This window comes from Chelonoidis abingdonii, chromosome 13 (genome assembly GCF_003597395.2).
Source record: "Chelonoidis abingdonii isolate Lonesome George chromosome 13, CheloAbing_2.0, whole genome shotgun sequence".
Classification (NCBI taxonomy): Eukaryota; Metazoa; Chordata; order Testudines; family Testudinidae; genus Chelonoidis; species Chelonoidis abingdonii.
This window is the reverse complement of record NC_133781.1, coordinates 25,314,196-25,330,277: the sequence shown is the minus strand read 5'-3', so window position 1 is coordinate 25,330,277 and position 16,082 is coordinate 25,314,196. Positions and strand designations below refer to the sequence as shown.

Below are 16,082 nucleotides of genomic sequence, written 5' to 3'. Positions count from 1 at the left end.
CAGGATTAAGAGATCCTAAGCACTTCCCTGACAAACATCATAAATGAAAAATGGCTCTGAAAGAACTCTCTAGAATCTACTTAAAGATTTTTTTTAAATTTTTCTTTAAAAAGCACATTGTCCTTCGAAATACAGTTCAATGTTGGAACCCTGAACAATGCAATCACAAAGGATGGGGATTCACGAAGCTACTTAGGTGCCTAACACCCAGTAAATCAATACAGTTGTGAATCTCACCCAGAAATACCTGCAAGCATCTGAATGAACTGCACTGGATCAGACCTATATTTCAGGAGGTTTGTAGCGCTCATCCTCCCACACCCTAATTCGAACGCACAAAACTAGTGCTGCCACATGCACTCAACGCAAATACATATCAACCAATCAGCAGTGCTTTCCAGTCATCTGACTCCTCATTCAGAGAAAGGAGGGGCAGTACTGATGTGCTTACTATGATCAGACACGGGAAAGGGAAACAGTGGTAGTATGGTGAAAATGTGTTTAGACATTTCTCCCATCAGCATTCTCCCGGAGAAAGCCTTTTCACATCCCGATCCACTCCCATTCCCTAAAGGAAAATAGGAGCCAGAATATGCACCTATAATGTTGTTTTGTGCTTGATCATAGAATAAGGGCTTGTCCTCATGGAGAAATTTACCAGCATAATTATATTGCTATAATTAAATCTCTGCAACTTCCCCCTGGACTAGAGTGGCCAGATGTCATGATTTTATAGGGACAGTCCTGATTTTTGAGGTCGTCTTCTTATATAGGCTCCTATTACCCCCCACCCCTATCCTGATTTTTCACATTTGCTGTCTGGTCACCCTACCCTGGACACTCTTACTCCAACATAAGGGTGTCCAGATGGGGAGTTATAGTGGTATAATTATACTGGCATCATTATGCTGGTAAATTCCCCCATGTAGGCAAGCTGCAAGAATCCCTTTCCAAAAGGTCAGGTTCAGAGATTCTGAAATCTCTCCTGCCCACGGTTCTAAACTGAAGCAGTTAATCTGAAAGATTCTTTTTAAATCAATAGGCTTTCTGTTTTCAAAACGCGTTCCTTTCATCTTTGAAATCCTCTGCAACTGAAATAAACTCCGCCCCGAATCAATTTCCCTAAAGCACATCTTTCCCTGAAGAAGAGCGCGGTGGGAAGTGGAAAGGCTGTCTTTTTCACCAACAGAACTTGGGCTGATAAAAGATATTACCTCACCCATCTTGTCTCTGTCTTTCCTTCTTGGCAGAAAGCATGTCATTAGGTGTTTTTTTTTTTAGATAAGATTTCCATCTAGTTTAATATTATAGTTATAATTTATTAATATTACAGGTAAGACCCACTACATGTTAGCTACAGAACAAAAATAAAAGAACACATGATCCTTGTCGCAAAGAATTTACAATCCCCACACGGACAAGTGGCCTCTCGCTGTTATCCGAGCCTACATTTTGACTGTTGTGAAGTGATGCTGGATCTGAGTTTTTGTGGAGCTGTTGCATTGGACTGTACCAGGGTCGGAATTTTTAAGGCTGGGTAGGAGCAGCAAAACTTGTTCTCTACTGAGGCAGTGAAAATGTGTCACTTCTCTGCTGGGATGGCTTGGGGGTCCAGATATTTTTGGTATCCTGAGAGTAGCCAAACCTATTGTCTGGTTAAGCATTGGAATTTGAGGGGTTGGGACCAAAACCTAGCTGGATCCAGCAGGATTGAGGTGTCAGATCCACATATTTGCAGGGTTGCTACACCGAGATCTGGGCATTTCCACCCCTACAGCTCCCATCTTCCCTCCCCCCGGGATGTGGATGCCAGCTGTGGGTGCCCCCTTTTTAACACTCTTCTGCTCCAAGAAAGTGTTGTCTTTTCTCTCCCTGGATGGACTCTTGTCCCTGGGTGGAGGTGTCTCTTCTGCTCTTCTCCCACCGGCAGGAGAATGGATTTTCTCCTCTCCATCTTCTCCCTCCTTGGGGGCATGGCAGCAAGGAGACAGAGATTCCTGACCTATGGTGCTTTCCCCATCCATCTTCTCTCCCTGAGAAACAGGATCCCAGGGGACTGTATCCCCTAGTCACTATCTTCCCAGGGATTCCCTGCACATCTCTCCCCACTTCCTTCTCCCAGGGAATAGGCTCCTTCCCTCTCCCTGGCTCAGGGAGTGGATCTCTAGGCATGCACTTCCCTTCCTCCACCCCTGCCCACCAGGAGATGATGTTAGAATATTAGGGTTGGAAGGGACCTCAGGAGGTCATCTAGTCCAACCCCCTGTTCAAAGCAGGACCAATCCCCAGATAGATTTTTACCCCAGTTCTCTAAATGGCCCCCTCAAGGACTGAACTCTCAATACTGGGTTTAGCAGGCCAATGCTCAAACCACTGAGCTATCCCTCCCCCTAAAGGGGGGGGGGGAGGAGCAAGGGGGGGTGTCACTCTCTCGTTCTCTTTCCACATCCACAGTCCATGAGTAGCAGGCTTGGGGGAGGACTGAGGACCTCCACCAAGTTAGGCAGGGACAGGCGCCTGCAGGGGAGGGCGAATGCTCCAGGCAGGGGGCACCCAGCTTCCACAAAGCCTCTCCCGCAGCACCGAGGGGGCCTGATCAGACCCCAGGAGCTGGACTGGGGCTTCCTCCCTGGTGCCTGGCCAAGCTCGGTCTGCGCCCCCGCCCCAGCATGAGAATTACCTAGTGGTCCAGCGAGGGGAGGCGGAGCCTCCGCCGCCGCCGAAGTCTCCTCCGCTTGCTCAGCTAGCTGCTGCTCGGAGTTTGGGCAGGGGGAGGCATGGCTGGTGAATGCTGGAGAGGGGACCCTGGGCACGCAGCGGCTCAAGAGGGGTTGGGAAGGCGGGGGATCTAGCTTCACCCGCCGGGCTCCGGAGAGGAGGCCAGTCCCTCCCCAGGGAGACTTGGGGCATTCCCCCCCCCCCATGCCAGGGCTGCCTCTCCCAGCGCCGGGTGGATGGCAGGCGGGGGAAGCCGCAGCGGGCAGGCAGTGCTGGTGGGGGAAAGGCGGCGCCTTGCCTCGGTGCATTGCAGCCCCCTGAGCCGGCGCGGGAGGCTATGAAGCACCATGGTGTGGTGTGACCGGGGGGTCCAGATGCTGCTGACCACGGTGGGAGCCTTCGCCGCCTTCAGCCTCATGGCCATCGCCATCGGCACCGACTACTGGCTCTACTCCAGCGCCCACATCTGCAACGGGACCAACCTCAGCATGGAGGAGCCGCAGAGCCAGAGCCAGCCCCGCCGGGCGAAGGGGGACCTCACTCACTCCGGGCTCTGGCGGATCTGCTGCCTGGAAGGTAGGGCCCGGGCTCGGGGAGAGCGCGGGGAAGGAAGCAAAGATGCAGGAAACTTACTTCCCGGCCCAGGCTGGGTCCCTGGCTGGGCTCTGCCCCGGCCAGCCAGACCCTAGACGTAGCCGGACTCTCCGCCTCGGTCCCTCGGTCAAGGAGGAGGAGGAGGAGGTGGTTGCCTTGGCAACCGGTCTCTCGGCGATTGCTATGGAAACCGGACCTCGCCTGGGGATGCCTTGCCCAGGGTAGCTGCCCTCTCCGAGCCCCGTCTCTGCCCGCGCTCCTGGGCAAACACACTGGTTGGTGCCGCTGGGAGAACGGCGCGGCGCGGCTGGGCTCCAGGCTGATGTGGTGGGACCTGCCCGTTCAGCTTGCGGGTGTGTGTGTGGGTATGGGGCGGGGGTCCTAGTTTCTCCCCGGACAGATCCTGCGGACCATTACTGCAGCCCCTGAGGTGTGTGCTCAGCAAACTGCCCTGCGGGGCTGCACGGTCTAAACAATAGGATCTGAATCAGACTTACAAGACCCCTGCCAGCGCCCTAGTTACAAGCTAAACCCCACGAAGGAGTCAGGACGTCTCGTCCCCGCTCCCGCCAAAGTAGCTTCTCGGCCAATTCGGCTCGTTATTTTAGTAACGTGGCGCGGAGCTGTTCGGGGTGGGGGGTTAGCGCCACAGACTGGGAAAGCCCCCCCGAAAGGGAGCAGGCCCTGGCAGCCAAGCGCCCTGAGCACCTGGCAGTGGGGAAGGAAGCCGGCCGAGGGGATCCAGGCGCACCAGGAGCTCAAGTGCTGGCAAGGGGGAGCCGGGCTGCTGTGGCGCTGAAATCTCCACTCTGCCTGGTGCCTAGGCAGGTTGTAAGGAAGGGAAACTTTACCAACATCCAGACAGAACCAGCGATAATTCAGAGACAGGCAGTTATTACGGTGCAGATTTTGTTTTCTTAGTTGTGGTATCCTAGAAGCGCTGTTAACCTGCTGTGATCTTCTCCGCTCCGCTCCTGGTGTGAAAGGTCCGTGGGAAGATAGTTTTTCTGTGGCAGGGGCCCGCTTTGCTACCTGAGGAATAATTACTGAGGCAATATGTTGCATATCCATCTTAGTCTCAGAAGAAAAATGCTTTTCAGTCAAAACATGGAAGAATCACAGCCATTTGAAACCTGCCCTGCTTTTATTGGAAATACAGATGCTTTGTTTTGCAATTCCTTAAAGGATCCCAAACGTGACCTAATTTTTTTAAATTACATCTAGAAAATGTGGGTCTGAGCCTGAGTGATGCTGAGATTATTTTATGAGGGGCTGCGCATCCTTAAAGCCCCTTGAAAATCATTGGGCCACATTTTGAGGTCATGGCCAAGTTTGGTCTTCTGACCTCCAGGCTCTGTGTTGATTGGAAAAGTAGGTTCCTCAGCATCCATCAAGAGTTGCTCAGCACAGTTTGCAGGATTGGGGCCGTCATCTGGGGTGAAATCCTGCCTTCGCTGGATTCAATGGGATTTTTGCCATTGATTTAAGTGGAGCCAAGATTTCACCTTGGTCTTTAAAGAATCTCATAATTAGATGCCTAATCCTGCTTCCCTTGAAACCATTGAGAGTTTTTTTTACCTTGATTTCAATTGAACCTAGATCAGCTTTTTTGTACAAAACTAAAGCATCTAGTAACATGTTGAGAGCTGGGCAAATAGTGCAGATAAACGTACACTAATATTTGTCTACATTGTTCACACTGTGGTCCCCTTTTGCTTTGAAGATGTGAGCTATCAAATTTTACTTGCACAGGTATTTGCACTTGCAAAGTCACATATAGAAGAAATTGGGTTGTTGGAGTTTGAACAGTCATCTATTCAGGGAAGCGAATAGATGCTATGTGACTTATCTAACCAATCTCAATGAAGCAACACTGATTGACATTCAAATATTCATGATCATACCACAAAATAAAAAAATCTGAAAGTTATTTGTCAAATTCAAAGAATGAATAAATCTGAGAAAATTGATATCTGTTCATGGATAGAAAGAAAGGCTACACTCATGAAATGAATAATTCATTGCAAATTATTCACTCTTCTCGAACATTCTCTTTGAAAATATATTGTACAGTTACATGAAAATATCAAAGTTTAAAATCACATAATGACACCTTAGTTTCAATAGTGTAGGTTTTTGATGATTTAAAAAATAATAAAGGAATGTTAAAAAAGATATCCAAGTAAACATGAGTGACAATCTGAGCTAATCAGTTTGCATGCATGGTTCTTTTATTAAAGTCATAATATAATACTTAAAATTCTGATGAGGCCGACAGTGGGAAAACATTTTCAGGTTATGAATGTTTATGTTTAATTTAAGTAGTCTGGTTTGAAGACCCATTTTTAGAACTCTGGTTTTATGTTTTTTTTTTGTTTATTTGTTTAATAATCATAAAAAGCCCCTTCATTTATTTTTCTGGGTTTAACTCCACCTGACTCTTATCTCAGTGACAGATCTAAGACATAAACATTCATAAGCCAGAAATTTGTTAAACAACCTCTTAAATGTATACTGGCATGAATAAAGTCTTAGATGTGAGTGTATTTCAGATCAGTTGAAATTGTCCATTAAAATATTTTTAACCTTTATCTGTGAAAATGTACACTCTTGATTTCAAACTGTTACATATCAAGACTCACAACATTCCAAATTTTCAAAGAGAAAATGTTGAAACACATAGGCAAAGATAGTGCCTTCTCTGAGCTGAAGGCATTCTTTAGTGTTTTCCTCTTTTCCACATTGTTTAACAAATCCGCGACCAGTAGATAAATACAATTTAGGGCCTGGCAAATTCTCTTTTTTGGTTGGGATTCTGTTTGGGCTGAAATCTTGTTGTCCAAATCAGTTCTATGGATTTTAGTCACACTAAAATAACACTTGTGAAAATTAGTTTAGTTTCTGGTCAATTAATACACACTTTTGGTCTTTTTATCTTCTTTCTTTCGGGGTGGAAGTTGGAGGTTCACTAGGTCTTAGAAGGCATTAGGGGTTCTCACAACAATCTTTCTGGTGGTCTCTGCAGCTCTGACAATTTAATACGTATATCTGATTTATCCATTCTTAAATAACAAACCGTTAAATAATTCCCCAGTGGTAACGTTCATATACTTATAGTAGAAATTGCAGCTTCATGCCTCTTTTACTGATCTTAGGGTAATGATCTAGAACCTGCATAATCTGTAGAAGGCAGACCCATAACAGTAGCCCATAACTGTGATCTCTTTTTAACTATATGATTTGGTTACAGTTTAGGGGGACAGATCTTTAAGTGGTGTAACTTATCATAGCGGAACTGTAATGGTTTATGCCAATTGAGCATCTGCCCTGAGAGGTCAATCCTGCAAACACTACCAGGTGTAAAGCTTCTGACTACGAATAGCCCCACTGAAACCAAGATAAGCTAAGTTAGAGAACCATACAGCTCCACATAATTTTCCTGTGGCTTCTACTAATATGATATATGTCTAATACCACCTGGTTGGATGTGTGTATTGAAACCTAACCTAGAAAAATTGTGGTATGTTTTAAAACCACCACCATATCCTTCCCTGAAATAGTCATACTCTAGTCAATAGAACTATTCACAGTAGACGGCACTATTCCCAGTGTTTACAGGGCTGGGCCCTATGACATTAAGATAGGAAATTGGGAAATGTATTTGTTGTTTGAAATTATTCAAAGAGTATTTTATTAAACAATTGAGTGTATGAATTACCCCTGAACTATTTGCCATGACTGTTGCTTTGAATATTCACTGTTTTGTAATTTGCCTTTTGTGTTGTGTGATTGGTCACTTAATTCACAAGGGCATTGTTTATACTACTTGACTGGATGGCTGACACATTTATAAACAGGAGAAAAGCACGAGCGAATCACTTATGGCTCAAGCATTTGCACAAATGCCTATTTGCACAATTATATGCAACACATCTGGCATGGATGAATGCACATTCACTTGGGTGTTTCTGACATGTTCTGCTTCTATGGACATCCTTGAAAACAAAAGAAAATTTGCTTGTCCAATGTTTGAGGCAAGCACTTAAAAGGAAGTTACTATCCAAGGTGAATACTATAAGAGCAAGTTCATGGTTCTTACTGAAACAAGTAAATCATTAACATGTTTCCATCTCAAAATGCTCTGTTCATATGAGCCTATACTCATGCTGTGCAAATAGATAGCTCTATGTGGAAAACACAAAGATGAATGGATGTATCATGCAGTACTTATGGGTGTGCAATAAACTATTTCTTGGGCACGGTACATATTCTGCAGGTACAGCTGAGGCTTGACCATTTAGCACCAAATGTTTTAAAACAAAACAAAACACACTTGAGCAGGGCTCTAAGAATCAGCCCAGATCTTCATTCTCTTCCAGGCCATGCATTCTTCTGATTCCCCCTTTTTTTGCTTATGATTAAAACATATCACTTTCCCTTCATGATGTTAAAGAATTTGTGCTGCATGGATCAGTTTTAAACATGGTTCTTATGGATCCAGTATTATCCTTTTAGCACCTGTGCAGCAGGAATTTGCCAAATGCTGGGTGAATTATTTTTGACAGACTTTTTAAGCTAATTTTTCTATTTATGGCATTTTGCTTGCTAAATAGAGTTTCTGAGCTTGAAGCGGCTTGTTTGGAAACAGAGTTTAAATCTCTTCTAATTTCTGACCTCAGATCATCACACTGTTGGTCTTTAAAAACTGGGAAAAACTGTGTTAGAGGCTGCTAGCGGAATCTATACTAAAGGATCGATCTGTTCTTTAAAAAAACGAGGGTCTCGACATGCGCTTCCTTCGTCATTTTCAATGGCAGATCTCAAAATACAGCATGGATTTAGCACAACATCCATTTTTCCTATATTGCTGTATGAAACGTAGATTGGGAGTCAGTTTATTGCATATATGACTTATTCATTGATGGATTAATTTACCCTCTTCAGTCAGGTACATAGCCAATAAGGAGTATCAGGTTACACAGGATTTCTTTACATAGCTTTCAGGAAGTCAGAGATCCCAGTGCAAAACCAAGAACCCAAGGATGTTCTGTGCATTAGTGACACTCCCCAAAGGCCATAAACCAATGGAAGCATATCTGTAATTCAGATGTTAACATTTTTTTCATCTGTGGAAGATGTAATGTGGATAATATTCATTTTACTTAATAGTTTCAGAATATCATATGTGGGAAGAGTCAAGGACACAATAAATTATACATAGTAGGTTGACTACAGATTGTGCTGGTGTGGTATATATAATGTATACGGTACGCAGTCATAGAGATGTGTGTGTGATATAGCTATACGCAGGGTATTTTGTGACGGGCGCAATCTCTAACAGGAACTGAGAATGCAGGCAAATATGGAACTATATTTTTCTGGTCCTACATATGGCTCAGTGACATGGGTTACACAATTGCAAAAGACTGTTTATTTCTTATGTGATGCTGATCACACTTACTGTACTAATCTATGTTATACATGGTAAGGCAGTGGCTAGGAAAGCCACTCTGAATTGGTCAGTCAGAAAGGACTCATGACTGGCATAAGAAAGCTTAACTAGATGGACCCTCTCTGCTGTTATACAGAGTGAGCTGCATAGGTTAAACACTGACTCTGGGCTGTATCCTGCAAGATGCTGAGCACCATAAACCACATAAAAAAGTTGGAGGGTGGGGGAGTAGAAGTGAGTGTGTATCCATCCTAGAACCACAGCAAGCTTTACATCAATACAGACAGCAAGAAATGGCCAGGGACTTCTCCTTCTCATCTCCTCCCCTCCCATCCCGCAGGAGGTCAAACTAGACAATTGTAATAGTCCCTTCTGACCTGAAAGTCTATAATTCTATGATTCTATTACTCTGAACAGGTCTATACTATGGGGTTAAGTCAACCTAAGTTACGCAACTCCAGCTACGTGAATAACATAGCTGGAGTCAATGTACCTGAGGTTGACTTATTGCTGTCAACCGGAGAAACTCTTTTGTCGACTTACTTTATCCTTCTCATTCTGGAGTTGACGGGAGAGTGATTGGCGGGCGATTTAGCTATCTAGACCCACTAAATCAACCCCCAGTTGATCGATTGCTGCAGGGTTGATCCACCTGTAAGTGGAGACATGCCATCTGTGTTTGTACACTATCTAGTACAGTGGGTCCCCAATCTAAGTTTAGGCTTCTAGATGCTGCCATAACACAATAACAACAGGGAAGAGGTGGTGGGGAAAGATAGGCAATAAGATTACACAGTTACTCAGCAAAGGTGTGTACACAGTATAGGTGAATTAAGTATTTTCTTTGCATATTGTCCTATAAAATGGTAAATATTATATTAATGTGTCTTGGTAGTAAAAGTTTCAGGTCAGTCTTCGGGGGTTCCCAAGCTGGTATGCATATCCCGGGGGGGAGGGGGCGAGAGATGGTGCATGAGACATCTCTCGGGGGCACACAGTAGAAATTGTGTCGTTGTGAATTTTATTTATTGCATTTTCATGATGGACTACTCGGACAAACCGTTAAAATTCTTTGGGAATGTGTTATATAAAATGTGGTAGTTAATTTCCTTCAAGATGTACCAATGAGAACACAGCTACACAGAGACGCTGCCGTACAGAGCCCTCACCTTCAATCACCATACAGCATGGGTTCAGTTGCCCAGCTTCTGTCCAGTCTAACTGAGCTCAGAATTTGGGGGGGAGGGCAGGTGTTCAGTTGTATACATCGCACTATAACTATCTGTACTGAAGAGTGAAATATGGACCGCTAAATACACACCTGTCAGTATAGCCGAGAGACTGAAACATATTTATAAGTGCTGTACAGAAAAAAACATTATTTTATCATCCATCTGATCTGGTTACTTTGCTCCACTCCAGCAACACAAGGCAGCTGTAACCCAAGTTTAAACAGCCATTTCAATCATTGTAGCACAAAGCAGCTGGAGTGTTTCAGTGAATCTTGCCCAGGAAATTTTACTTCTAAGCAATAGTTGAAGAACAGCACAGGCTCTGTAATAATAAGTAAGTCTATCTGCTCATAGGACCCCTAGCTGTTAAGTATTGAGCTCCCTCATCCTCCACTGACATAAATGAACAACTGAAGCACAGTCAAAAAGAATTTCATTTCCAAATACAGTACTGTGTCTTCTCTGTCTTTTCACGGGCTCACATTTTCTACCTTGTGCCAATGTGTCTGTCTTTTTATGCACATTTTGGTTTGTCAAAACATGATTGATTTAGTCCAGTCTCTTCATTTTCTAGGTTTCCCTGACCTGCATTTTCTTTATTTGTCCTAGTCATTTGTTCTCCGCTTCCAAAATACATCTCTTTGTTTTACCTTGATAGAAGACACTTAGAGTTACAAAGGAGAGAATGGCTTCTGTCCATATGTTCTTTCATAATAGCATTCCACACATTGGTAAGTAACTTTTGCTGGTCCTAGGTGGACCTTCAAAGTGATTTCCCGTCAAAGTGGATTTCTGGTTGTTTTGTTTTATTTATTTATTTATTTATTTATTTTGCCGGTTTTAATAGACTTTGGATCAAATTCAAAGAAGTTTTATCCACTTACCCTGCCAGTGAATCTGTCCCTCTGCCAGTGTGTGGTAATACAAGCATCATTGTTCAACCCTGCCTTGTTACTACTTCTTGTTCATGTGTGATAACTTTTCCTCTGTAAAAAAGGTATCTTCAAAATTAACTTTCGGTGACTGCAATATTCTTTCATGACACAAACCAACAAAGACTGAACATTCTGCCCCAGGTAGAAATCCAAGGATCTGTAGTTTCTCTCTATTCTCAAGCCTCCTTGTTCTCTTCTCTGGCAACCGAAAAAGTTCTGGTCACAAAGTTATTGAAGGTTGGTCTGATGCCTCACTTACACGCATCTATTTTCTCCACCTTTTTCGCTTTGTCTCCAGTGTGTTTATGCAGGATTCTGTTTTCTTTTAAATAATACTTCACATTCTTCAAAATAAATCAAAGTTAACATGTATCTAATTATATATCTAAAGGATCCAGTGGTAACATAAACATGTTGTCATGACGGTTGGAGGACAGGAAGCATAAGACAAAGGAAGAGAGGAAGTATTATGAAAAAATTACATTTTCTCGCAGGTTGTCAGTCTTGATTTAAATTAATCCCGTTTATTATTGTTTTTTGGGTATTCTCCCATTTAATTGCTATCTTGGTTTGTGCCACTGGCTTATGCCGTTTGAATGTTTCTCCTTTAGCTGATCCCATTAACTCAATAGTGCTGAATATTTCAAAGATATTCAGGAGAAGAAAATATTCTCTATTGAATGAAGCTCCATTCTCAGTTCATATTCATTTTTTTCCAATGTTAGATAGTAACTCTTTTTAAACCATTGCCTGGTTTAATACAGGAGATTTCAGATCAGTTTTCATCTGTTCTTATTCCTTAAATAACTCATTTTAGTATGGAATATCGATGACTGAACATTTTCTCTTGTCCCAAATTGTGATGTTTAATGAGGTTTAGACTGTTTATTCTGCCTTATTTGTTTCCCAAAGGCACAGTTTATGTATCGTTACTGTGAGGCATTAAACAGAAACCAGGACATGTCACAGTTATGAGTTGAAACAGAATATTGCCTGGAGGAGCAATGCCTAACTGAAATCAAATCTAAAACATTTCAGATATACCTATTTTATAGTTCAGCAAATAATGTTGATTGCTATAATCAAAACATTCTGGATAATTTTGTGTGAGAATTACCTTGCTTTTTGTCATCTCTCCTCCTCAAACATTCAGCTGTCCATCCTCTACCTGTGAGATTGCAAGCTGTCTGGAGTTGGGCCAGCTCCTATTTGTAAAGTCCCTTTGTACACTTTTAGTGCTATGTAACTAATATCAATAACGTGTATAAAGGGTGGGTGTGTGTATACGCATGTCTGTAGGAATGTGTATATAGTACATTTCTGGTTGCCTGTATGGCCTGGGGAATACTGAATACTTTTGGATAACTTGGCATTTGGATAAACTGAAGTGCTATTTTGCTATTTGTGATCCAACATAGTGCTACACGGGGGACACACTGCGGATTTGGATAACTAGGATTTTTGGATAAAGAGAATTTACAAAACTGGAATTATACTGTATATAACATGAATAAAATGTTTTAAAAACATTATTAAGTTTGTGAAGTCAAACACGCAAAAGTTAGAATATACCAGAAGTAAGGTTGCCTTCATATTGACACCCACATGAGTCATCAGCATGGTTGGAACCATTAGCACCACTGCAGAGACCTCTGTCACTTGAATAACTGATAGCAGTAGTAGGTTGTTATCCTCTATGTGAATCAGCACATAGGACACTTTGCTGGTGGGTTTCCTGGCTATTTGCTGACAACTGATGAATGGTGGGACTCAGGGACTCATTCCAGGCTGTGGAGGGGAGTGTGCACTAGTGAGCACTGACTCTTCTGCCCATTCTCCCCAAGCGTGACCCCCCCTTCTGCCCAGTGATAGTGCTGGCTTCTTGTCCCCTGTTTGCCCAGCCACTCTTTGGGGATAGCACATGCACAGTCCGGCCACTCCTAGGAGCTGTCAGGAGATAGAGCAAGCTCAGTTGTTCTCTGGAGATGTTGTAGAGGCCTGAGCATGCTAATTGTGCACAGAATCTTTGGAGATTTTAGCTAAAATCTAAGTCTCTATTGAAGATGTGAAAGCTGAGGGGTTTTTTATTTTTAATAAGCTGGGCACATTTTGGAGGATTTTCACAGGAACAGCAAAAAGGCACATCCTTGATCCAAAAGTCACTCCCTTGCCAAATTTCAAGTCCCTTTTTCAAAGCATGGGGCCAATGGAGCTTGTAAAAAAAAAAGGCCATCATCAGGTATTTAACATTGCAAAACAATGTATTTTTCCCTAGCCTCATTCTCAAAAATGACTGAACCATTTTGGCTGACATTTTCCAAACAAAATTCAGCACAAAGAAGACACCCAATATGAAAAATTTCAGCCCAAATGATTAAAATTTGGCAAGGTTATAAGCAACTGAAAAGAGGGTTTTGCAATGGGAAGTATTAGGCAACCATAATAATAAGGAATATTACCACACACACAACATATAAAATTCATAACATAAAGAATATTAATTCAGTACTCTAAGTAACAGATTGGGAGTGGCTTCTTGCTACCTCAGCTTCAAATCTTGGCCTGTGAGACTCAGCTGTTCACCCTTCTGTAGTCCAGTGGACCCAGAATTGTAGGAGCACTAATCTTACAAATATATATGAATCATTTTCCCCAAAAGAAAAAAATGACATAACTAAGGTGATGTCAGTGAAGAACAAGGAGACATCCCTTCACATTCTGATGATGGCTTATGTGCATTAGAAATCATTCTGCATGCTTTGAAGGAAGAAGAAAGTGATACAGTGCATCATACTTCAACTTATGCACTATACCGACCATAATTTTGAGATGTTCCATTTTATGAGGTTCTCAGTTTTATGAACTCCTCAGCCCGCAGTGAGTTTGTAAAATAGAGATTCTACTGGATCTAATCTGAGCATAGACTGAGTGCTCAGGTATTTAGTAACACGGAGTATGAGAGAAGGGAGTAAAATTTTCAAAGTATTTAAGTGACTTAGGAACCTATTTTCAAAAGTGACTTTTAATTGAACACCAATGGGACTTAAGCACGCAAGTGACGTAGGAGCCTTTGGAAATGTTACCTGAGCCCTTAAAATCTAAGGCTCTGTCTGTTCTATATGTGAATTAAAGATCCTGTGGCGCTTTTCATTAGTGTGTTTGCCCTGTCACAAGACAGCATTTCCCCTCTGTTGTGCTATGCCCTGTACCCCTTGCTGGTGCGATGTACTACTTTTTCAGTGGTAGCAGATGCCTATTGTTTGCAAAGTGCTTTAGCATCCTGTAAGATGAAAGGCACTTTGTAACATATGGACCGCGCATTAGTAATAAGAAAGAGTGCATTCAGAGTACATTTTCTAATGATAATCACTCAGAAGATTCGGCTGGTACCTACTACCTCATATTTTTTTATTAATGGAAAGTCTAATTTATATTTTGATATCAATTTTGATATCAAACAAATTAAAAAGCAGCTGCCCTTGTTGATCTATCCAATGTGATTGAAAGAGATTTACCCTGAAAATCTGCTTTCTACAACTCTTTCCCTTATTTTGATTTGAGATCTTGTCCTGATTTTTCAAAACTGACTTTGTAGCTAGCTGTAACCAATTTCCAGTGACCCTTTCCCATACATCTTGGAATCTAAAGGGTGAAATCTTGGCTGGAAACAGAGTCTTTGGGCACAGCAGAACCCTCTAGAGAAGGAACTATAGGCCAGAAATCCTCCACCTGGATTCCAGATCCTCTCTAAGGTCCCGATTCTGCAAAAAGTCAGCACATGCTTAGCTTTGCAGGATCAATAGGACTGCTCACATGCATAAAATTGAGCAGATGTGTAAGTCTTTTCAGAATGAGGGCACAAATCTGTAGAGCAACTATGCTACAGATGAAGATACAGAGGGGCATTCTGGGGTGGGACCGACAGGAATAACCTGCACTGAGAGGGCTGTGGAAGTGGCTGCAGACAGCTAAAATGTGGCCACATGCTTATATTGCTTTTATAGCACTAATTTGCACCTGTTTTGGTGGCCAGCTGGCACAGAATTTGGCCCTAAATGTGTGTTTAATCCCTATATTAAAAGAGGCATTAGAATCAACATGTCATTAGGCAGGTGACTGGAAGACATAGAGTAGGCTAATGAACATGATCACAATACTAAATTAATAATTGACTCTTTTTTACACATATGCATGCTTAAACCTGGATGCGAACTAAGTGACACTTGTGCCATCACCAGTTTATCATTAAAATGCAGTGCCTGAATGACAATGTAAGCTTCAATTAGCCAGCATGCTCCTTCCCACTTCCCCTTCCGGCTTCGCTTCCCACTGAAAAGCAACGATAACAAGCTCACATTTATCATCGGAGTTTTTCCTGGAGCTGTGCACTGAAACATGGTCACATCTGAGCCCTTTCAGTGAAGACATTTTTTTGCTTCAGCAGTTTGGCATGCCGCACAAAGGCGCTCTGATTTTTAGTGACGTTCACCTCCTCTTACATAAAAATGTTTTCTGTTGCAGTCGCTGGGCATATTCTTTGGTGTTAGTTAAAGTCCAGGTGCATGGGTTAATGGAAAGCTGAATGGGTAGTTAAACATTTTTAACATAGTATAGTGGGTTACGTTTGTTGCCCCTTCCTGTAGTCCACTGATAACTGGGTTTTTCTGAAAGCATCAGCATCATAGACATTAAAGCTAGAAAACACATGTGATCTAGCTCATAATCCTGGCTGTGCAGGAATAGTCCAGCCAGTGTGTCGATTGTGAAGGCTGCTAGTTAGATTGCCCACGAGATGGAGCTTCCACCATCTTTTTTGAAGAGACTATTCCACAGTTTAATCTCACCATTACAAAGATTTCTTTTTTAAAAAATATGGCCAAAATTTTCCTTATCTTAATTTCACCCCATTATTCCTAGTTAGGTCCCTTTGGATTACTACTAAATAGCTCTTTGTTGCTTATACTTTGCACTTAGCCAGGATGTGAATATTTTTAGTTCTTATAAATTGGTCGGTCCTCCTCCCCTTTCATTGTTTTAGTTGCTCTTCTTTGGGTTCTACTCCTGGTTCTGCCTCTGGCCCACTGGCTGACCTGTGCAAGCTACTTTACTGCTTTTTCCCCTCTGCGAGGTGGCGGTAATGTAAAGTGCTTT

General features: G+C 42.6%; 1 protein-coding gene across 1 annotated transcript in view; it reads left to right on the top strand.

Annotated features, from left to right (window-relative positions):
• Positions 1 to 2,927: 2,927 nt before the first annotated feature.
• Positions 2,928 to 16,082, top strand: part of CACNG4 (calcium voltage-gated channel auxiliary subunit gamma 4) — a 59,312-nt gene continuing 46,157 nt past the window's right edge. Inside the window, exon 1 of the mRNA XM_032776258.2 lies at positions 2,928 to 3,294. Within this exon, the coding sequence (XP_032632149.1) occupies positions 3,066 to 3,294 (229 nt within the window). The 5' untranslated portion in view covers positions 2,928 to 3,065. The remainder of the gene's footprint in view (positions 3,295 to 16,082) is intronic.